Below are 23,782 nucleotides of genomic sequence, written 5' to 3'. Positions count from 1 at the left end.
ATTATTTTCTCTTTCATCATAAATTATGATTTAATAAGAGACGTTGAAGAACTTCGCAACTTCATGATCACTTTGACCGTTTTTGTCTTTCTCATAAAGTTCAAAACTCCAATTGATGTACAGATAGGATAAAAATTTAACAATTGTTGAAGGTATCTTTCAGGTTTCGAATTGACGTGTTTCATAATACGGCTGGTGTAACTTTAAGAGGCTATTCCGGTACAAGTGTGATAGAGGGGTCCCGATAAAAAAAAGAAGTTACATGTGTCACAGATTAAACTTATTATGAGCTAATTCATCAATTAACTAAATCATTATGCTCCGTTCGGTCGTTTTACATTTTTCTCTCAATTCTAATTTACCTGCCTACTTCGCACAAATATAATCGATATTTTCATTAACATCAGTTTCAAAGAACCACTCTATCGCACATTTACCGCCATTTCTAAGTGGTGCATTGTCAAGAATAACTTGGACTAAACTTGCCTGAACTTTGAAAACTTACTTTTAAGATGAAAACGCTCTGCTTATAAAAAAAAATTTTGATTACGTTGTCCTAGATTCAACTTCGGCAATATTACTTGGAGAGCAGTTGTAGTATGGGTAAACTATAGCACTTTTAATTGTAACGACTAACCTTTACTTCTTTCAAACTTCCCTGATCTCTGCTATCTGTTCAATATTGTCAAATAGATCAGATACTTAAAATGCAAATGTACGTTCGGTGGCTGCACAATTACCAAATACAAAAAATTACAAAATATTCGAATACCATTACACATTGTCAATTTTAAAATGGCCGCTCCATGTCAATCGAAAATATGAGAAGTAACTACGAGAAATTTACTGGAGAAAAAAGTCAAAAGGTTGATGTCAAAAGTCAAAAGAAATAAAACGCACGTGCAATATAGTTGACGTTTTTGCCTTCTGATTTCTACATTTTGAAAGAGAAAAATCTAATTTTTTTCTAGTATACCTCCGGGTGAAGGCTTTTTTGCCCCCCATTGAGTAAAACCAAGTCATGAGTCAACAACAACTGACGGAATCTCAGCTACCAATACTCACGAAGTGGTTACATGTCAGTATTTAGACAGCCGCGTATTCATACTGGTCAGTATTTAGACAAAAGTTGAAATAACCAATCAGAATAGAGAAAGAAAAAATAAAAATCACTCAAGAACAATGAAATATTATTGGACAAAACTTAAAACGATATTTTAGGCAGAATAAATTTAAGCCGACAGAAAGTTAATAGTTTGAGAAAGTTCATAGTTTTTCAAAAGTTTTGACAAATGACTGCAACTCCTTCCCAATACATTTTCGATGACAAGTGACCCACCAGATAAGAATTTTTCAAGCGAATTATTTTTTCGTCCAATAACTGATATTTTCGTCATTTTTTCGGGGCTGATTCGCCACGCGAAATTCTTCGTAATTGCATGCGAGACTCGATTTCTTGGGCACTTAATTTTTTCAGCAAATTCCAAAAATTTGGCGGAACGACCCCAACTTCTTTGTTCCATCTCATATTCCAATTTTCGCATTTGTTGATAGTTCTCAGGGTCACATCCCTGTCAAAAACATTCCACATAACAAGGGGAACGTAACCACTTATCCAAAATTCAGTAATGTACTGAAAAACTTTTTCAAGATTTTGGTGTCGAGAAAAAATTTCCGATATTTCCGATAACTTTGGAAACAAACAATCAGCTCATCAACGGATAAAAAAGGCAAGCTGAATAGTCTACAAGCTATCATGTGCAGGGTCGGATCATTTTTATATTCTCTCGAAAATCCAAGTTCTTGAAATTTTCGGAAAAAACACTGGGTATAGTGAAACCAACATCCGAGATGGCTCGTGACGTAAAACACTTTTTTGATTGCCGGCAAGATCCCAGTTTCGAAATCAGTCAAAAAAATTTCGGGCATTAACGGCCAATTACAAAAAAATTGGCATTTTTGGGTCAAAATCTCGAAAAATTTTTGGTATGTTTCTTCACTCTTTCGCATGAGAAATGCCCAGACGACCGGTACTTTCCACTTTTCACTCGATCCAAAAATTGTATAAATCTGCAAGAACGGTTGGGGGACCGTTTTGAACGTTCCATCACCCAAAATATTTTTTGATGTTACCAAAAATTCGAGTCCTTTAATTGTTGCAAAAATTAGCATATCATCGCCTTGGTGCAGTAGATAATCCTTGTTGTTAGAGGTTTTCGTCCATTGGTCGTTGAGATTTATTTCCTCGAAACTTTTGGGTATGGGGGGCAATTTTTTTCCGCGGGTTCGGCTCATTGATTTTCGTACTTGGCTGAATGCTGGCGGTAAATAATTCTCATCTGTTTCCTGCACTTGATTTTCGTAAATTGTTTTCAGCGGGACAACTGGGTTTTTTTCAATTTTTACGATGATTTTTTCCTTAAACTTTTGCTCCGACACGCGATCTTCTGGGGGCAAGTGGGGGTGAGTTGCAGGTTTATTAATAATTTTGTTATTTGAAATTTCGAGAGTTAATCGTGACGGGCAACTATCGATAACGCATTTATAGTATTGAATATTTTCTCTTTTTCGGTTTTTCTTATATAAATAACCATCACAAAGTAAGTTTTTCCCTCTGAACTGGGCTTTCACAAAAGAAAATTCCATTATTTTGCGATTATTTATTGCCAATTTTCGGCCAATTGAGATATTAATTCGTTAGTTTTCAATTTTTTGTTTTTTCTTGGTGTTCAGATTTTGATTAGTTTCGACCAATCAGAATTGAGTATTTACTTTGTCTAAATACTGACCAGTATGAATACGCGGCTGTCTAAATACTGGCCGCACTCCTCCCGAAGTGCTGATTGAAACGGAGACAAATTTCAGAAATGCGCTAACAGCAAACAAATCGACGACACAAACAAAACAAATCCAAATAATCAAAATCATCCCCCCCTTCTCGAGAGAAATTGTAAGGTCAGCTGAAAATCTGGCGCAGGCATATCGAAGTTGTGCTTCCGACATACTTAAACAATTCCCCACAACAATGCAACAGAAGATGACAATCTCAAAAACAATAACCGTGACGAAAGATGAGCGCAAACTTCATACACTGGCAGTTATTGCTCCCCTCGAAGCAGAGCAATTCATAACTAGCATCAAAAGCGAGGGAATCATTCTACTTAACAGGACGGTATTTCCCATGGGATGCTTTCCAAGGTCTCATAGACTTAAGAACATTTACCCTAAACTAGCAAAAATCAAATTGTCGAACTTGCCTTATGTATGCAACGATATCGAAAGGAAATTAATTCTCCAATTGCCAGAAGACATAATTCATAGCCCCATATTCCAACGTGAGACCTGTATCGTAACTGAACCGGGTCAGTATGTTTACACAGGAAGAGCAATTTTAGAAGTTAAAATTCAAAACGAAGAACTAGAGAAAAAGCTGAAGGACTGGTCTTACAAATCGAGAATGGATGGCTTCAAAATGTGGGAAGGTGTAGAAATCTCGTTTCTTATACCTTCACTACATAAATGTCAAAAATGCAAGATGTCTGGACACCATGAAAAAGGTCATCACGATGATTGGTGCAACATAGGGAACCAAATAACCAAAAATCCAAATAATCACTACCCACAAAAACCAAGCTCCAATAATGCCAGAAAAGAGAAAAACGATGACGAAACAACAAGCGATAAGTTTTGTAATGGTACCAAAAATGAAGAAGATAAGAATGTTGAAGCACCACCATCTGGAGTTTTGATTGATGAATCTAAAACAAACAGTGCAGCTACTCCAAGCGAAGAAAAACAAAAGGATGAGGTTCTCAACAATCAGGTTGTAGATTTTCATTCTTACTCTGCAAAAGAAAAAAAGACAATTTAAATATTGAAAATAACAAACGAAAATGTTCCTCTGACGGAAGAATGCTTACAAAAAGAGAGCGTGAAACTTCACCAACCTCTTGGTCAGTTTTAACACGGAAGAAAGGGCCGAAAATGAAATCTAAAAATAACGGAGAAGACTTGGTTGGAGGGAAGTTTCAGCAAAAATTTCTATGTGCGAAAAACCAGATATTTTTTCCGTTAATATTTTTAGCATAGGAAATCCAGCTAAATTACACTCACTTATCAAAAAATGCCAAATTTTAAAAAAAATCGCCCAGTTTCATTTTGTGCATTCAGGAAGCAAAAATATCGAAACTTACAAATATACATTTGAGTTTACTGGATAAAAATAATGTTTTATTCGGTTTCATACCGGGCTCAAATAATTCTGGTGGTTTCTTAACGTTATGGTCATCAAACTTGAGTCCTGCAAAACGAATTGCTTCAAGTACAGGTTTTCAATTGTTAAAGTTTGTCAAACTTGATTGGTTTGTTATCAACGTTTATGCGAACCCAATTTCATCCCGAGCAACTTTGAATTCCTTGTAATTAAGCATCAGATTTTTACCTAACAAATCGAAAATTATCATGATGGGCGACTTTAATCAGCTGAGTTATGATAATATTAACAGTTCTTCAATACTTAAGTTAAATGATGCACGTATCAAACGATTTACCCAACTCAAAGAACAAATTCTTGACTGTTTTGGTTTTGTTGATTTTGCACTTAAGAATGATTTTGTGATTATACACATTATGACAAACAACATAAAACTTTTGCACGCATAGATTATGTTTTCATAAAATTCGAAACAGAGTATGACTCTATGCAAAGCATTCAAATATCAATTTCTGATCATTTGCTCTTACACGTTTTTGTTAAGCCATCTAACTTGTATCAGCGCCGCCCTAGTTAATGGAAATTAAATGAAGAAATTTTAAACAACAACGCCAGCTTAATTCTTGAAGATCTAAAAAACTTTTACGAAAATGAATCACCAAGAAGTAACGAAAACTTTAAGCACAATTTTCGTGACCTTCTGAGGTTTATTCAAGAGAACAAAAAGCGTGTAGATCAGAAAGAACTAAATTTATTGAAGTATCACGAAAATGTTCTCAGAGATTGCATTCACAGCGGAAAAGGTCCGAACCCTAATTTGATTGAAAAATATCATTTGGTGCTGGAACATCTTCAAAAAGTTTCCAAGGAAAAAGATTTTTCAGATTATCGAAAAATTCAGAAAACTCTCAGCTATACATTTGAGGGTGTTCCTAAATTTTGTAGTCAATGGACATCAAAGAACAAAATTAACTCAATCAAGCGAATTCAAGTGGATCAGAGCGTTTATCATACGGATGAGGATATTCTTAATCAATTTCTAAAGTATTTTTCAAATTTTTTTTCAATAGTTCTACAACAGACTCCGATCAACTACTAAAAACATTTTTATCAAAAAAAAACTCGAAAAAAAATGAGAATGATGGCTATAATTACTTTACAGAAGATGAAATTCAATTGGCTATAAACAAATTGAATTTGAAAAGCTCGCCTGGACCAGACGGCCTTACTTCCAAGCTATACAAGACTTTCACGGATGAGTTTTGTTCAATTTTAGCTAAAATTTTTAATCATTTTGTTCATGGTGGAAAACTGCTCCCGAAATCTGAAAATGCCATAGATCACTTCTCATCAAAATTTTGAAAGGGTTAAACCTTGATGAGTTTTCAGTTAGAGCTATTGAAACTTTGTATTTAGACTCAAAAGCAGTAATTGAGATGAATGGTTTTTTATCAGCCAGCTTCAAAATTCATCGCGGTGTGAGACAAGGTTGCCCTCTTTCCGCATTTTTATTCATAGTTTTTATCGAACCCCTTCTTCAAGCAATTGAATCTACAGTAGCAATTGAAGGTTTCGGGATATTGTGCCCCAAACTAGTTTCATATGCAGACGACATAACTTGCCTTATCAAAATCCGATGTATTGACAGGTTGTTTCGCTTAATCGATACATTTTGCAAACAAACTCAAATGATGATTAACATAAGTAAAAGCGAAGTGCTTTCCATACCTGATTTATCACCCTATAAAACAGTCAAGGAAACAAAAATACTTGGTGTCTTGTTATACACTTCCCAAAAAATTGAAAATATTGAACTATTGTTAAGTTCTCAAATTCAAAAACATCGCGGTTTAATTTCACTAAGTAAATCTTTGAGGGCCAAATCATTAACACTGTCAGTTTTTGTTCTCCCTAAGTTTTTTCATTTGGCTCGTCATACTAGAGTTAACTTGGATACTGTTAGTAAATGCCAAGAATTATTAAATACAGAATTGAAAAAAAAACAAGCAGACTCGACATAAGAAAAGAAGTTTTATATCACCCCATCTTAGTTGGTGGGATAGGCTTACCATGCCTACAACTTAAACTTTTTAGTATGAAAATTATCGATTTCTTTGCTTCTGATATGTCAGATCAAAATAGCTTATTACCAACAGATTCAATTTTACCGAAAAAAATCAATCAAAAATTTGTTGAGAAATACGAACATCTCTATTGAAATAAGTTCAAGTGATTTTGCAATATTTTCAAACAGTACCAATAGCCGTTTAATTATAATAATAGAGACAAAATCGCGAGATGTTTATTATTTCTGCTTACAAAACTGTAGTTTTCATCGAGCTGCGATTTCCCCGCTTAGGTTTTCCAGCAAACCGTTACCTCTGTTCAGAAGAAGAATTGATTAAAATTACAGGCAAAGTTTGGAAAAATTCAATGCTTGATGTATGGGAAAAAAACTTTCTTTATAAGTTTGCATACGCTGTTTTTAAAGATCGAGAAAAGCGGTGGTTTTTATTTCTCGAGAATGCCCCCGAATGCTTCTATTGTAATTTAGAATGCGAAACATTCGAACACCTAATTTTCAGTTGTCCCTCGCTACAACCTTCAAGAAACATATTACAGATTAACAATTGGCGTGACGTTTTTGTATCAACCAACATTGCAAGACTTAAGTATGTTGTTTCGGTTATTCGTGGTGCATATTCAAATTCATCGACGTCATGGAAAATCAACTTGCAAACATTTGTGTCATGGGAAGTATGGAAGATGAGAAATACAAATTTCTCCATCTGATATAAACTACAAGGATATGGTAGACTTCAGCAACAAACCATCCGGTAAAAGTAATGTCAATTGAACAAAACTGCTAGGAAGTAGAAGGTAGATATATCAAGCGTACCAGGATACTCTGTATCCGGTACTAAAAAATGTATTTTGAGCACAAGTCACAGAAAGAATAAAAACAGTTTGCAGATCAGGACACCCAATATCCGTTTCAACAAAAAATATACAGAAACAGTTCAGAAACTAAGGTTACTAACTCGATGAGTTGTTGTCGACAAATGTGATGTTATTTGATGTACATATTGATTATGAAACTCTCAACTAAAAAAAATTAATTTACAATTTATTCAAAAAAAAAAGATGTTTTCTACATTTTGAAAGAGGAAAACCTAATTTTTTTTCAAGTATATCCACAGGTGAAGGCTTTTTTGCACCCCATTGAGTAAAACCAAGTCATGAGTCAACAACAACTGACGGAATCTCAGCTACCAATTACTCACGAAGTGCTGATTGAAACGGAGACAAAATTCAGAAATGCGCTAACAGCAAACAAATCGACGACAGAAACAAAACAAATCCAAATAATCCAAATTTTAGAATATGACGACTTAGAATATGTTAAAATATGCTGGATGTGATTGTTGTTCTAGTTGGTATCATATCAGTTGTGTAAATAATTCTCTTAGCGACTCTAAGAAAACCCAATGATTTCAGTGTCCTTTATGCGTTGATGTAAAATCTGTTAATAAAGCAACAATAGGTAATGATTTACTGCTAGACAATTATGTTAAAACAGCCATCTCAAATGTCCGAACACTCAAGAGAGTACCAAAAGACTCGCGTGTTCCCTTGGCGGAAAGTCTGTCGGACAAAATAAATGTTTTTTTTTGGAGCAACCGAAAAGAAGTGGACGCAGACAGACCACAAGCATGAGCTCTTTGATAAATAAAAAAATTCAAGCAAATGACGTGTGTTTTCCAAAACCCCATCCCCAAGTTTCAAGCCCGCCTCTGAGTGACCTCGAGCAGAGAATAAAGTTAATAAATAGTAAGCTCGATGAAATAAATGTAAAGGGAAGAATAAGGCTTGCTTGTTCGGATGACAAAATAGCTCCTTTTTCAACTGATAACTATCAAAAATTGTTGTCTAAGCACCTGCAGCGAGCCAAATTTGAAGCTCCAAATCCAGAAAAGTTGGATAGTTTTTTTGTAACCAATTTCGACCTATACAAAGCGATAATGTCCTTTCCAAACGGATCAGCAGCAGGTCCTGACAAAATAGTTCCTCAAATTTTTAAAGATCTTGCTCACTTCCCAAAGAAAACCCAAAAATTTTGCTGCCTGAAGATTCATAGACTGCTACTCTTGTGCAAAATTGTTTTACAAGTAGAATTTTTATTAAAAAAACAATCGATAGTATCCAAGAATAAAAATCCAGGGTCGAGATCGATCACAAATGTGGTATTTGTTGGTAATAAATGACCTAGAGGCATTGAAATTTCTCGAACTACTAAGTGAAAAAATCACAAAACAATGGTGTCACGAGAAAACTGCAAGATCAATGACTCTGTTGAAAAAGCCTACATGGGGCAAGCTATAAGGAAACTGACTATCCAAAATGAAAAGCTGAAAAATTTAAAAAAGATCATACAATTCGCAAGATTGGGAGACTGAAAAATAAAAAAAACTCCTTGCTTACATGATTGTTCACATTGTAAAAAACATGGAAAACAAGGCAAAGGACATCAAAACGACTGGTGTTTCTTCAGAAAACAAAAAGATCATTATTCAGATAAAGACAGTTTTTTCGGAGGAGATTCAATAAAAGACAAACCCCGCAATTTGCAATTCGAGGAAACTTTTTCAGTGATGATATTCAGACCCCGACAGAATAACCGGTGCGACATAGAGATACGATAGAAACAGATTCTGCGGAAATAAAAAACCTAATCTCGGAAACTAGTAATAATGAGGATCTTCTGCAGTGTGACCTGGCTGTTTCTGCTAAAACAAGTCGGTATTGCCCCGCGGTTAATTTTAAGCAATTATGAAGCCGTGTTTTTGCTTGGCCTCAAGAAAAATCTCTAATAACCCAACAATTTTAGTTGCATGGCTCACTTTTTTCCGATAGTCAACCTTCGGCTCAGTTGTTCAATTCTATGAAAAGAACAGAAAAGGATATATGCAATCAGGGTGTAGAATTCAAATATTATTTTAGCCTTTTGAAATTGAATCCGTACTTCAAAAAAAAAATGACAGATAACCCTGCTCTTTTCAAAAAATCTAGAAAAAACCTCCTCAATCATATCAATTTTCGTCAAAAAAAAAGAAACTTTCCAACTTGAAAAACCGTGAATTGTTGTAAGATGACCTCACTAATGCCTTTAAAAATTATGACAAGATCACCCATTATGCCCTCATTAAATTCAATTGCCAAGATAACCCTGTACAATTAAATCCCATATTGAAACAACGCTTTGTTTTACATAAGCACAAATTTATTTCTAACTTTTCAAGAAGGCAAACTTGCAATTATCCATAGCCCTAACGCAGTTTGTTTGATGAGTTTGAGCTTGTTTTTGAGTTTGTTCAGACTTGAAACAAAGCCGGTGGACTGATGACTGTGTGGTCAGCTATTCTTGATAAAATTGGCAAAATTGGAACTTAGAATTGATTTTCGATGCTGATAATGTGAACCAAAAATTTTACGCGAGGCGAACATTCAGCTTATAATTCCGTACACGACTCAAATTCCACATACTTAAATTTTAATATTATCCACCTAAAATTTTTTTTATGTCCAAATTTCATTAACCAAAAACTATTTGAAACCAGCTAGGAGGCAGTTGGAAAATGGAAAATTTGCCCTGATACGAGCAATCTTTTTTTGTTGTATAGTTGCAATAGTTTTTTTCATCCAAAAAGAATTATCCACTCTGAGCAATGTGAGTAACACCAAGGTTCTCTCTTAGCCTACGAATCAAAATAAAACACATTTTTAAGTTTTTACTCTCCAGTCAGCCTCATTTCAAGAATCATTTTTGATAAAAAATTACATTGAAATTTTCAACATTTGACTGTGTATGATCCGATGGACGCTCTCCTAAATTTTCAATTTTTTTTTCAAACTGTAGTGATCAAACTGAAAATTACCTGAAGGAAAGACAAAGGACATCATAATGTATGATGTTTCTTCAGAAAAGAAAAAAAAATTTCATCAAAATTGAGACTGTTTTTTTTTGGAGCAGATTCAATAAAAAAATGATTCACCTAAAGGCATGCCGAATAAAATATCAGAATTCAGTGAAGATGCTCAGCCCCTTACAGACTGTTCAGTGCAACATAGTGACTAGTTCGAAAATTAATACAGACAAAAAGAATAAGCACAAATTTATTTCTAACTTTTCAAGAAGCCAAAGTTGCCAAAAATCGATAGCCCTAACTTGTGCTACTTTGTCGGTTGTATAGTTCGATGCAGATAATATGAACCAAAAAGCTTACGCGAGGCGAATTTTCACCTTATAAATCCATACACGACTCAAATTCCACATACATAAATTATAATATTATCCACTCAAAAATCTTATTATGTCCAAATTTCCTTAACCAGAAACCATTCGAGAGCAGCTAGGTGGCAGTTGAAAAGTGAAGAATTTGCCCTGATACGAGCAATCTTTTATTGTTGTATAGTTGCAATAGTTTTTTCATCCAAAAAGAATTAGTCACTCTCAGCATTGCGAGTAACACCAAGGTTCCCTCTTACCCCAGGGATCAAAATAAAACACATTTTCAAGTTTTTACTCTCAAGTATGCCTATTTTCAAGAATCATTTCTGATAATAATTACATTAAAATTTTCAAATTCGACTGTGTATGATACGATGGACGCTCTCGTAAATTTTTAATTTTTTTTTCAAACTGTAGTGATCAAACTGAAAATTACCTGAAGGAAAGACAAAGGACATCATAATGTATGGTGTTTCTTCAGAAAAGAAGAAAAAAACTTTACTCAAAACAGACTGTTTTTTTTGGAGCAGATTCAAAAAAAAAAATTTCCCCTAAAGGCATGTCGAACAAAATATCAGAATTCAGTGAAGATGTTCAGCCCCCTACAGACTATTCAGGGCAACATAGTGACACGTTAGAAATTTAATACAGACAAAAAAAAATAAGCACAAATTTATTTCTAACTTTTCAAGAAGCCAAACTTGCAAATATCCATAGCCCTAACTTGAACTACTTTCTTGGTTGTATACTTCGATGCTGATAATATGAACCAAAAAGTTTACGCGAGGCGAATATTCAGCTTATAATTCCGTACACGACTCAAATTTTACATACTTAAATTTTAATATTATCCAACCAAAATTCTTATAATGTCCAAATTTCATTAACCAGAAACAGTTCGAGGGCAGCTTGAAGGCAGTTGGAAAATGGATAATTTGCCCTGATACGAGCAATCTTTTATTGTTGTATAGTTGCAATAGTTTTTTCATCCAAAAAGAATTATCCACTCTGAGCATTGCGAGTAACACCAAGGTTCCCTCTTACCCTAGGGATCAAAGAAAAACACATTTTCAAGTTTTTACTCTCCAGTAAACCTATTTTCAAGAATCATTTCTGATACTAATTACGTTGAAATTTTCAACATTCGACTGTGTATGATCCGATGGACGCTCCCAAAAGTTTTCAAATGTTTTTTTTTCAAACCGTAATGATCAAACTAAAAATTACCTGAAGGAAAGACAAAGGACATCATAAGGTATGGTGTTTCTTCGGAAACGACAAAAAAATCTTTACTCAAAATTGAGACTGTTTTTTTTGGAGCAGATTCAATAAGAAACAATTTTCCCTGAAGGCATGTCGAATAAAATATCAGAATTCAAATGCTCTGTTTTACAAAAAGCACTAATTTTATTCACATAGTTCAAAAGCCAAAATTTGTACTATTGAAAGACCTACCGTAAACTGTTTGATAACTTTTACCATCTTTTTGATTTCGTTCCGGCTGAAAACAATACCTGTGTACTGATGATATTTTGGTTAGCAATACTTGGTACAATTAAAAAATTAGCAGCTTCGAACAGATTTCAAATCGTTAAGTTCAATTTGTAAGACTAGGCATTGTCAAAAACTTATTGAAACCAAAATGTTAAAAATTTTGCCTTGAGGTTAAAAACAGTAGTCCTGAGTCTCAAAATTTTACCTTTGGACCCAAAATTTTTTTGACTGGAGATTTTAGTGCTCTCACTTCTGATGACATGAACACCTCAAAAAAACTGAGTCCAAAAGACGCTAAAAATAGCACGTTTGAAAAGCTGAAGCATCAAATTCTGGTTGTTTTTCAAGTCTTCTTCTTTCCCGAGAAAAAAAAAACATTTTGTTTATGCTGATTATGACCAAAACCAAAATTTGTGCGCATCTACACGATCAATTTCTAGATGAATTTATGAATTTTCCTGACGTTTTCAAAGTTTTTTTGAATTGTATTTTATTTTAATGTAAGTTCATTAAATGGATTCTCCTGACTCTTTCTAGTTGTTAACGGACTCTCCCGACGCTAAAAAAAATTTTTTTTTAATATTAGTTCAATATAAATTCATGGTTCAAATTTATTTGAATAGTAATGATTATAACCTCTGTAACTTTAAGCCCCGGTTTGCTTCATTTCAATTAGTCTCAGAGCTAAACATTTTCAATGCCTGTACTGCGCAATAAAAAGAATAAGACTACTCGTTTTTCATTGCAGGGCCCTGAATTTTCCGGCAGCACATACACCCATATAAGTAAAAATTGATTTAAAATTGATTGATAAACTGAAAAAAATTCAGTTGTTTCTTCATTTTATTTCCTCATGCGTTATGTTAAGCACATAATTATGTATTTAACGTCGTTCCGAAAAAACGGGACCACATTGCCTGGCTCAACCCAATTTGAAACCATTTTGTCCGTCGCAGTGTTTCGAGCGCATCATTTTGCATTATTTTATCAAAATTGGTCAAATAAGCCATATTTAAACCCAGATAAATTAAAAAAAAACGGATTAGCGGCCATTTTTTTCGTTTGAAGTGATAGCGATACGGTTTAGATGGTTTTGAAAAATTCAGTCAAAAACGACCAGTTGTTAAGTCGAAATTGGACAGAAAAAAAGAAACCTTGCCAAGCTTACGTAAACCGGCACAAAAAAGGAGTTTCGCCCAAATTAGTTATCTTAAGATGGCCAAAAAGCAATCTTCAAAACCGCAAAAACTTGCAAGACTGATAGCAGGGAAATCGTCTTTGTAGTTTTAAAGCACAACTTTTTTTCAAGTTTTAGACTGTGTATACTAATTTAGAACAAAAATTTCCACACAAAAATGAACTGCCTTTTTGTTTAACAAGAAAACTCAAATCATACTGCGCAATTTTTTTCTGGAGACTGGAAATTTCTCTTTCAAGAATGAAAGTTGGCAATTTTAAAATCCCAGCAAGAATATTCGTTTATCAGGGCGAAGCTCTGGATGTTCCGACTGCTCTTTAAGGCTAAACAAGACTGCTCGTATATCAGGGCAAGGCACTGAATGTTGCGACTGTCCCTTAATTTATATCAAATAGTTTTTGGAAAAAAAAAGATTGAAAACCTATACATTTTGGACGATATCAAAGTGTAAAGTTTTGTGTCGTACGAAACTATTACGACCAGTTAGCTAGCCTCAAATCAATTCGGGACATTTTTTTTGTGCGGGATAATTCGCCACGCATAAATAATTCGCGTTACACTCTCACCAATATGAATAAATTCTTCTTCAAAGCGCAAATAATTTAGTCGAGAACATGGCAAGTTTGGGCAGAAATCGAACTCACTAAAAAAAAGAAAATAATTGATTATATTATAATTATAATCATTCGTTTAGCAAAATTATAATTATAATCAAATTTTAATTACAAGCGCTAATTTAAGATGTTTAAACGATTTATAATCCATTATAATTGTAAAATTTTGGTAAAATTTTAAAAGATTATAATCAATTATAGTTCATTAAAATTTTCCGAAAATCTCATATAATCTCTATAATCGATTATAATCCCTTTTTCTATCAAAAAATTATATTGCAAAAAGTAATCAATTATAATCGATTATAAATTAGCTATTCTGCATGAAAACACAGTAAAAATAAACTTACTTTAAGCTTAAGCATTAAGTACGAAATAGCCGTTTTTTAGTTAGGTAACCAACTGAAAAGTACACAAAACAAAACAAATAAAAAAAACGAAATGAAGCGATGAAGTTTGTTGAATAATCAACTGAAAAGCACTTAAAAGAAAACAAAAAGAAAACGAAATGAAGCGATGACGTTTTTTGAACAACAATGGATTATCATCCATTATAATGGATTTTAATCCATTAAAAATTAACAAGAAAAAACTTTTTAAAAAATAATCAATTATAATCGATTATATTCGATTATTATGATTTTTATTGTTTCGAAAAATAGTAACATTATAATCCATTTTTAATCAATTGTAATCAATTCTTTTTGAAAATTATGAAGACTGACTATAAAAATCCCTCATAATCTATCATTTTCTTTTTTTACTGAGTGCGAGAAACGATACGAAAACTTTCTACTACGGAAGACTACAAAAATTAACAAAAAACTTATTTAGCAAGACTGCTTGTGTCCAGCGCAAAATCTCGATGAATCTGACCGCCCTACCAACTGACCACAGACCCGCCCGCTCGTCCTTCAAACTGCCAGAAGAAAAATTTGCTTCACAAATGATAAAAACATCAAAAAATTGAGATGTTTCGAATCATTTTTTTTGGTTTCGATTTTTTGTAATTATTTCTTTGAAAACATTACCGCGCATGTAGTTTGTGTCTAGGTAAGTATTAACAGCTCCAAATAACTTACCTAAAACCCAATTGAACTGACTGATAAGCCGATATAAACAGCCGCGGACGTTTTCGTCCCCAGTTACTCAAATTAGCTGTTTTCAAACAGCCACAAGTAACATATGCCTTTTTTAAATTTGAGCTTTTAATCATCACTTCTTTTTAAAATGGACAGAGTCCGCAATTTTGGTTGCTTTTGGAGGGATTTGAGCAATACAGTTTTTCAGCTGTTTGTTCGCGGAACCCAAAACAGCAAAAAAAATCACGGAAAAGTGTCACCCCACGACAATCCACCTGCGCTTCACGCAACTCACAGGTTGTTCTCGTAAAATTAGGAACCAAGGGTAGATTTAGGGGGAAAAGGGTGGTGGGGGTTGTAAAAATATTTAAAAAATTTTATGTTTCTGGGGGAGTTTATTGCAACTAACGTACCATAGACCAGTAAAAAGATTTAATGAAGATTTAATTAGCTATTTCTAGGATACAGTTCAGGCATTGAAAATAATCAACTACATAAAAATTGCAAAAAGGTGGTAACAAATTCATTATTGCCAATGATACTAAAGTTTTGAAGTAAATCGTGAATCTAGATCATGGTCTACCCTGAATTCTTAAAATTAGAAGAAAAAAAACAATAGACGCCAACAAAGAAATGAACTCTGAGCTGCAGAAAATTTTAAAAATAATATTTATTTTTTTCATTGATGCACCTTGGGAAAAAATTTGTTACCAATTTTTTCAGCAGGGATACAAATTCATATTTATGGCAGCACGAATGATGAGGTAAACAAAATAACTGTATTCTAAGTAACTGAAATAATATGTTTATATTTATGACAACACAAATTTTGATACACGTTAGTCTTGATCTGTTGATTCTCAAATAATTAGAACTGTATTTCTTTCCCTTTTCCAAGTCACTGGTGGCCATGTGCTATTTTAAGGAATTTTAATTACTAAATGTTCTAGATTACTTATCTTCGCTTTTTTCATCTTGGCAGCTATCAGGCTGAATTAAACGCGGTTAGAGAAACCAAATACTTTGAGCTTCATCAGTATCAGTAGGTGTGTAAGATAGAAGTACTTAAATCAAATTTCCACTTAGCGATAAAACCCAAAAAATTCTGAAAGTAGCAAATAGCTTACTAAAATTACTTTTTAGCTTTCTATTTCCTGCTTGAAAAGACGATATTGGCAAATTAGAGATGATTTTGATTTTGACAGGGAACATGATGTAATCAAACCCAAATGCATGGAATATTTACCCGTTCAAAATTGGGAAAACGGTAATTAGAAATCATCTCTTGGCAGGTTAGGCTGCTAAATGAAGCACATAGGTCAAATAGATAGAAACTTGATTATTAACCAGCTTCGTTTTCAATTTTTCACTCAATTCAATCTCCTTTTGCAATAAACCTTTGCTGATTCAGAAAAAAATTATTGACATAATGTACTTTTTGGAGGTTTCAAGCAGAGCAGTCAGTGTGTTCCACTTCAGTTTGAATTATTTATCAGTCAGATAACATCCAACAGTAAAAAGTTTGTTAGAGCAAATGAACAAAACAAGACTGCTGGTATCAGGGCGAAATCTTCCCTTGTTCTAACATCCCTTTATCGTCTCTGAAGCTTTTCTTGTTCTGAAATTTCAAAAGGAAAGCATAAACAAGAGTGCGCATATCCGCTTGTCGCCTTCCACGTTCCGACTGCCCGCAAATTTTATGAAGAATTGGAAAAAAAAATTGATTATTAGAAAAAACTTATTCTTTTTTTGCAAAAGTTTCCCCACTCAAAATGTAAATTACAACGCGATATTTTTGCATCTAACGGCTTAGAAATAATTTATCTCACTACAGTTTCGAAAGTTTGCCGACCGGAGTTTTTTGGCGGCTCACAGGTTAACAGAAGCAAAAATGCGCGTTAAGTGTCCTAAATCAGCCTTTTGTCAATTTTGAGACCCTCAAAAACTTACAAAACATGATTGCAGGGGATTTTTTTCTAATATAAGGCCCCTTATGGTATTAATTTCCGTAATAAATAGCCAGTAACTTATTTTAAAAAAGTGTCGATTTTTATCTAGTTTAAAAAACGACCCTTAGTACAATTATCCGTTTTTGGGCCAATTTATTCACAAGCGAAAGGACAAACATTCAAGCTGTTCAGCGCTACGTATCACCGCCGTTGGGCACCCCTGCTTAGGAACTACCTGCATTTTTTGGCTATTTTTCTTGACTGGGTAATGTTGCCTCAACCTCATACAATGAGCATGGATTATGGTGGGCATCGAACATCTGAATTTTCGATTGAGGGATGTAGACGTAACCACTTCACTATCGCTCCCTGGTGAAGTGGACAGAACTAGATCATCATTAATAAGAAGTTCACAGAGATACTTTTAGTACAGAGAGATATATCCGATGGCATGATACGCTTAGGTACAATTAGTTCCGAACTTCGAATCAATTTTTAAATTTTAATTGTGGTTTCTGCTATTCGCAGAGGATCGCTTAAAGGCTATTCAGCTTATCAAAATATAGTCCGTTCATCTCATTTACGCAAATTCCTGACTGAGCTCTTCTTGTAACGAACCTCTTTATTGCGAACATGTTAACTTTTTGTGTCTACAGTTTTCAAGTGATATCACAATTGCAAACGAAATTGGTCATACTGTGAAAGACCTTAGGCTAGATTTCAAGTTAGAGCTCGTCCTCGCACACTATAATTGCCATGGCAGGGGAGCAATACACCAAATGACGCTCTCAAAAAGCACGCCTTACCAATATTTTGGCATTTAAAATTACTAAATGATTCGACTTTCCGGAAAGCCTGAGGCAATATTTGAGCTGTTTTTTTATTTGTCGATTTCGTTGTTTCTATGTTCGCTCTAACTTTTTATGCTATCTAAAAAATTTTCCTGCTTTCATTTCAAAAAGTAAAAAAAATATCGACCTACAACAAAAACTGAGCCATAGTCTGTCGGAAACTATCAGGCGCGACGAGCAAAAATGTATTGAACTTTAAATAAAGTTTTATCTTCGGCGCGATTTCTCGTTCAATTTCATGTCCTAATTTCCCGGTATGAGAAATCGGAAGTTTTTCATTTGCCACAACTTGTTTCGAAAAGTAATGAGGAAGTGAAGGTTTTCAATTTTTCAATTTGGTGGGATAGTTTATCTGTCCCAATTTTTCCCAAATTGGATTCAAAATAAATCTTGCTCTTTATCTTGACAAGCAAGGAAAAAATTATCATTTCAATGTTTTTTGGAGCTCATTATCAATCTCCTTAATCAAAAATTACCAACGGTAGAAAGTACCAATTTATCGGCTAAGCGTATGTAAATTTAGTGCCTGTCAATACATTACTCTTTTCTCAATAGGAGGGGAAGATATTTAAATTTATCTAAATTATCATTAAAATTCTCTTAACCAAAAAAATCTGAACAAAGGAAGCTCACCTTGATACAATTGGTGCTAACAGTGCGACCTACGAAAAAAATCCGTCCTTCTAAACAACTGACAGATTTCTTTTTGTTTGATAATTTCAGCAATTTTTTGTCCCGTTTGTTAAAAGAGTCGTCAACATATTTGCTCGATTAATCGGTCTGATACGTGATCCGTGTTTTCCAGTACCGCGTCACGAGCTCTTCGTAAAATCCCAGGCCTTTGGGAGATAATTTTTGAAACAGGGCGAAATCTGCAAAAAAAAACAATTCTGTGAGTTAAATTTTTCAATCTGCTGTATGGCAAAATCTGTCTCAACCGACACGATTAGCCTTGTTTTAATAATAAGTGGATCAACGAATTGAACTTTTCATTTATTAAAACTTTGTTAAAATGGCCTCAACTTTCTCAGTTTTTCTTAGATTTTTTCATACTCTTAAGTCAAGCAGCACGTAAACCAGTTTTTTTGGATTGAAATGAAAGAATAACCACTCAAATCATATCAAAAATTATGACTAGAAGAGCCGGTACCAATGCAAGCAATTAAAGTTGTCCGGCCACAGTTACGATATTTGTACAGTTGAGTTTGAGCTCAAAGCCGATAGATTGCTATATATTTATTCAACTGAAACTCTTTAATTGGTCACAATAATTGAGGTGTTGTTCGCTTGTTTCACGTTTTGGGGTACATGAGTCTGAAAGAGTACACACCTGAATATAAATTTCTTTCCGTGGCCGGAAATATACGGGGGGCCTTATTGTGCTAGATTTAAAGATCGGAATGGTTTTGGTTATTGGAGCCGAAGAACCTTCTCAAACTAGATACTCTTTGATGTTTGTTCGGACTGGGCGTGTTCGGAATGGGCGTTTCCTTCGGGTACCGCAAGTTGTGCCAGATCCTCTTAAATCGGTTGCGAAAAGTGCTGCTCCTTGTATATGCAATCGGATTCAGCACGAATTTCAGTTGAAGGACGAGTCTTGAAATAGCCTCTAGGACTGGGTTCTCAACCAAACCCATCTGGTTCAAAAGATACACGAGGGTAAAAGGAGTGACGCATGCTACATATATTATACTTATCAGCAGAAGTGAAAAGGAGACTTCGCGTGAGTAGTGATATCTGCTCTTTTTGTTCTCTCGTTTTTCCTCTCGTGAAATGCTGTTCATTCCACTGTTTGCTTCTATATTGTTATTGTTATTGACAGGAGCTGCGCTTAAGCAATTGTTATTACCCGACGTAGTTGGAATCGCGTCTTTCGTGTTTCGAGCGGCAATCGCAGCGGCCGAAATCATGGAAACGTTCGTTATTTCGGCTGCTGACGGAAGTCGTGAACAGGAATGGGGGCATTCGGCAACCGAGAGACGAGCCGCGAGATGTGTTCGGGCATTGAGGGTGACTTGTTTCTGGAACTCGGCCACCTCCAAACTGTTTTTGTTCGGCTCCCGTTCTCTTGAGCTGAAAGATAAATTAACATCCCGTACCTTACAAAAACTTAGAAACCAGATCTGAGCATCGTAAAATCTTGCCTATTTCAGATCTTGTCCAGACATGGTGCATGTTTCGTTTGGACATGGACATGTCTGAATCAGGACTGAGGCAGGCATGGATTCCATCACAAAAGCAGATCTGCTCAAGGCCTGATTCAGACCTGGGGCACACATGGGTCAGACCTGCTGCAGATCTGCACCAGGTCTGACCCATGTGTGCCCCAGGTCTGAATCAGGCCTTGAGCAGATGAATCTTCAGAATAGCTTTTTTCAGAAGTGGATATTATTACAGCGAATATTCGCTGTAATAATATCCACTTCTGAAAAAAGCTATTCTGAAGATTTATCGTTTATTGAACATATATCGTTGTATTTGGAACCTGATCTAAACTACATTTTATGATTGGATAAATTAGATATTTTACCAATGTAAAGTATTTAATATTAACCAATCATGATCCATCTGACTAACAATCCACTTATTTGTAAGTGCTGAAATTACTTGTAATTTCAGCACCAGAGAGATTTGAATTTAACTTAGAAATTAGTTGAACTCTCCCGAGTACTTCAGCAGCCGCAATAAACCAGTATACCCTAGATCTATTGAGCCTAGCAGAGACTAGTTAAACAACCTGAGACTAGATAGTATAAGAGTAAGATTAGGATCGGTATTAGACTAAGAAGTTGCACGAATCTATCCGGCCGAAAATAAGATAGCGTGACGAGCAGACGGTGTACCCTATCCGAAATTACTCTATGAGTTATACCCATCGGTCCTAACTCATATTATCAAAAAAAGATCTATGTTCACCTGAACTAAATAACGCAATGATCACCGCATCTTTCCTCACTTAAAAACAGCCCTTTAAAAGCGAATTTCTGAAGCGTGCGCCATGCAATTTTGTTCGCCAAATAGATGCGCATTCTTAACTATGCGTTGGAATTTGTTTAATTTTTCCAACCGCAACCATATGAAAGTTTATTGAAGTGTTCAATTATTCATGCAAGTTTTCTCTGCGCAAAGTCATTAAAATCTGATATATTATTAAATCGTAAATTTGCATAAAGTATATTGAATCAGAATGTTAGGAATTGCGCTGAATCGGAACAATGATAGTGAGATGAAATGAAAGCTAATAGAACAGACTCTTCCATCTTTTGAAAAACTGCTCAACACAGGTTAATAGAAGCACTGCCGTTTCTGGGCAAAAAAAAAACAATTCTTTCGTTCTGCAATTTTTTGAAAAGACCAAGGAGCGGATGTAGAATTTTCTCAAGACGGAATGGCGGATTTCCAAAAAAGTTTTGTCGCCTTTTTGAGCCAATCAAGCTCATTTTTTCTATCTCTACAAAAGCACCATAAAGACACTTTCTGTCTGAAAAAAATTGACAAGAAAAAAATGGAACGATTTTTTGAAACGATTTTTTTAACCAAAAACATGCGTTTTCTTGGCGCGGGCTCTCCTCAAAATTTTAGGGGTTTTCCCATTAAAGACCCTGCAAATTAAAGCTAACCCCAGTGAGTTAGAGCTCTCCAGTACTAAATCAGAGATTAGGGGGCTGTAATTTTGCTTCTAGGCAAGGGCGAGCATTAAAGTAAAAAGCAAACAATAGTATAAATTGCCGCCGAGTGCGTGTTACCAAAAAATTTAGAGTTATTCGACCTTTTGAGTGCTCAGAGGGTCGACTTCCCGAAAGAAGGCATACAAGCCCCTCCGGCAAAAGCCGACCAAATTAGAAATCCGCTTTTACCTTCAGTGTTGATTTAAATTATCCGGAAAATCGAATAAAAATTGAAATTTGAAGCGCGGTTGTTCTGGCTTGATTTTTGACAAAAAATAAGGCAGTTAAAATTTGCTGAAAATTCGGCACAATTATCATCGTTCAACTTATTTTGCAAATATCGGGTTCAAAGTTTAGCCCCAAAACGATCGTTTTTGAGTTTTTTAATCAATCAAAAGTAACGCCAAAACAATTGGTTCACTCAGTGACAAAAAGTTATCAAAGTGAGCCTCTTTTATAGCCCAACAAAATAATATAATCCAGGGGCGGATTTAGGGCGAAGGGCGGGGGGCACGCCTTTCCTCAGGGATTCGAACCCCTACCGACCCAAAGGGTCCCCCCTTTGGTCCTTTTAAGAAATCCATTTTTGGCCAACCGACTCTAAAATTTTTCTAAAAGCGCCTTTGGCGCCAGTATATACTAATTTTGAGGGGGGAGACCGCGCCGAAAAAACGCAATTTTTTGGTCAAAATTTTCCAAAAAGTATCTAAAAACGCCTCTTTTGGACTGTTTTTTCAAAATTTTGCTTGCGGCACAGAAAATTTGGCCAAAACAGGGACTAAACCGTGCTTAGGATGAGAGATCTCGAAAAATTAATTCGGTCGACCTAGGAAATTTTTTTTTTTGAAAATCGGCAATCCGCTCCCCCTCGAAAGAATCCTAGATCCGCCCCTGATATAATCTTCAAAAATGTCCAAATGTATTTTTAAAAGAAAAATTGTCCAAATGTTCAAAAAAATGTCCAAATGTATTGTGAAATAAAAAAAATTGATACTTAATAGAAAATAACACTTTTTGACGAAATAGAACAAAAAGAAAATCTCACGAAAATAAATTTAATTAAACAAAACGGAAGAGACGATCATATCCTTCTCATTTTTTTTGGCTTTTTGAGGAGGCTCACTCTAGTATATTCTTGCGTAATTTTTGATCGACTGTTTTTGCAAAAAAAGTTGCAGCATATTAAATGTGCTGATTTCTCATCAAGTTTTTGTCATCATCATTTTTGTCTTAATTCCATCCAATTAGAGAAAAACTCGTTTCAAATTTCATTTTTTTTTTGTTTTTTTACAGATAATTAAAATCAGCTTTATTTTTGTTTTGAAGTGATGATTCTTGAAGTTGAATTGATAACTTTTGTCGAATCTAAGGTTTTTTGTTATTTTTTTTTTCAATGTTAACATCACTTTTCGCGATCATTAACAAAACTTTTTACACGTGAAATTTGATTTCGGTTATTTGGTTCAGTTTAACAGACCATTTCACCAAAAACAAAAACTTCACATAGATGCCTTGAATTTAATTGAAAACTCCGCGAGCTAGGTGAAAAACTGAGCCAAACTAATGATCAAGTAGAAACATGTTTACATATTTTAGTGAAACTTTTTTAAAAAAAATTTACATCATCATCAGAAATAAAAAAAGACTGCTCGTATCAAGGCCAAGTCCAGAATTATCCGACTGCATTTTAATTTTTATGGAAAAATTCAAGTTGAAATAATTGATGAAACTTTCAAAAAAAAATATGGTACAAAATATTGTTTGAAACTTTTTTTTGTAAATCATCCATCTACGCGCTATGTAAAGTACAATGTACCACATTTTGCATTCAGCAAGTTTTTAAATGGACTAAGGAGCACGCCTCAACCAAGTTTGGAACTGAAACGGGTTGAATCTCCAATTACGCGTTAAAAGCGCGAAATATATTGCACTTTAATTGTCCCATATTGGCCAAAGTGACAATCTTTAAATCCCAATAGCTTTATGAAAAATGATCACAAAGAAAATATGTTTTTAACTTTGAGGTTAGAACACCGGAGTTTTTGGAATAAAAATATTTTATTAAAAAATTCAATTTAAAATTCGAAATATTTCTGGAAAAAATCACCCCGAGCACAAACATTCAGTCTTATTTTTCCAAAAATTGTCGTAACAGGAAAAATATAATTTTCATTAGAAATGATCTGAAATATTCTGAAATCGATTATCTATGTAAAGCATAAGTTCTAAGCGACTTTAAAGCAAAGTCGAAGACCGAAACTGGTCAATTAAAAGAGACTGTAATTGATTGAAAAAGACTATAATCGGCTGAAGGGGATTAAAAATGGAATATAATTGCAAAATTTCACGCAAAAAATGGGATGAAACTTTGGATAAAAATATTCATTAACATGAGTTTTTTGCCAAAATTATAATTTATATAGG

The 23,782-nt window shown here is 34.4% G+C and overlaps 2 protein-coding genes across 2 annotated transcripts in view; both read right to left on the bottom strand.

Annotated features, from left to right (window-relative positions):
* Positions 1 to 23,782, bottom strand: part of LOC134842977 (isocitrate dehydrogenase [NAD] subunit gamma, mitochondrial-like) — a 342,547-nt gene that overhangs the window by 293,653 nt on the left and 25,112 nt on the right. The gene's annotated exons all lie outside the window — the stretch shown is intronic.
* The window catches only part of LOC134842976 (uncharacterized), a gene marked incomplete in the record, with an annotated part of 25,941 nt that continues 20,872 nt past the window's right edge, over positions 18,714 to 23,782 (bottom strand). The window contains 1 exon segment of the mRNA XM_063859525.1: positions 18,714 to 19,763. Coding sequence (XP_063715595.1) covers positions 19,079 to 19,763 — 685 coding nt within the window.

The sequence above is a fragment of the Symsagittifera roscoffensis genome, chromosome 3 (assembly GCF_963678635.1).
Source record: "Symsagittifera roscoffensis chromosome 3, txSymRosc1.1, whole genome shotgun sequence".
Lineage (NCBI taxonomy): Eukaryota > Metazoa > Xenacoelomorpha > Acoela > Convolutidae > Symsagittifera > Symsagittifera roscoffensis.
Note: the sequence above shows the minus strand (reverse complement) of the source record. Positions and strands in the feature narration are given on the sequence as shown.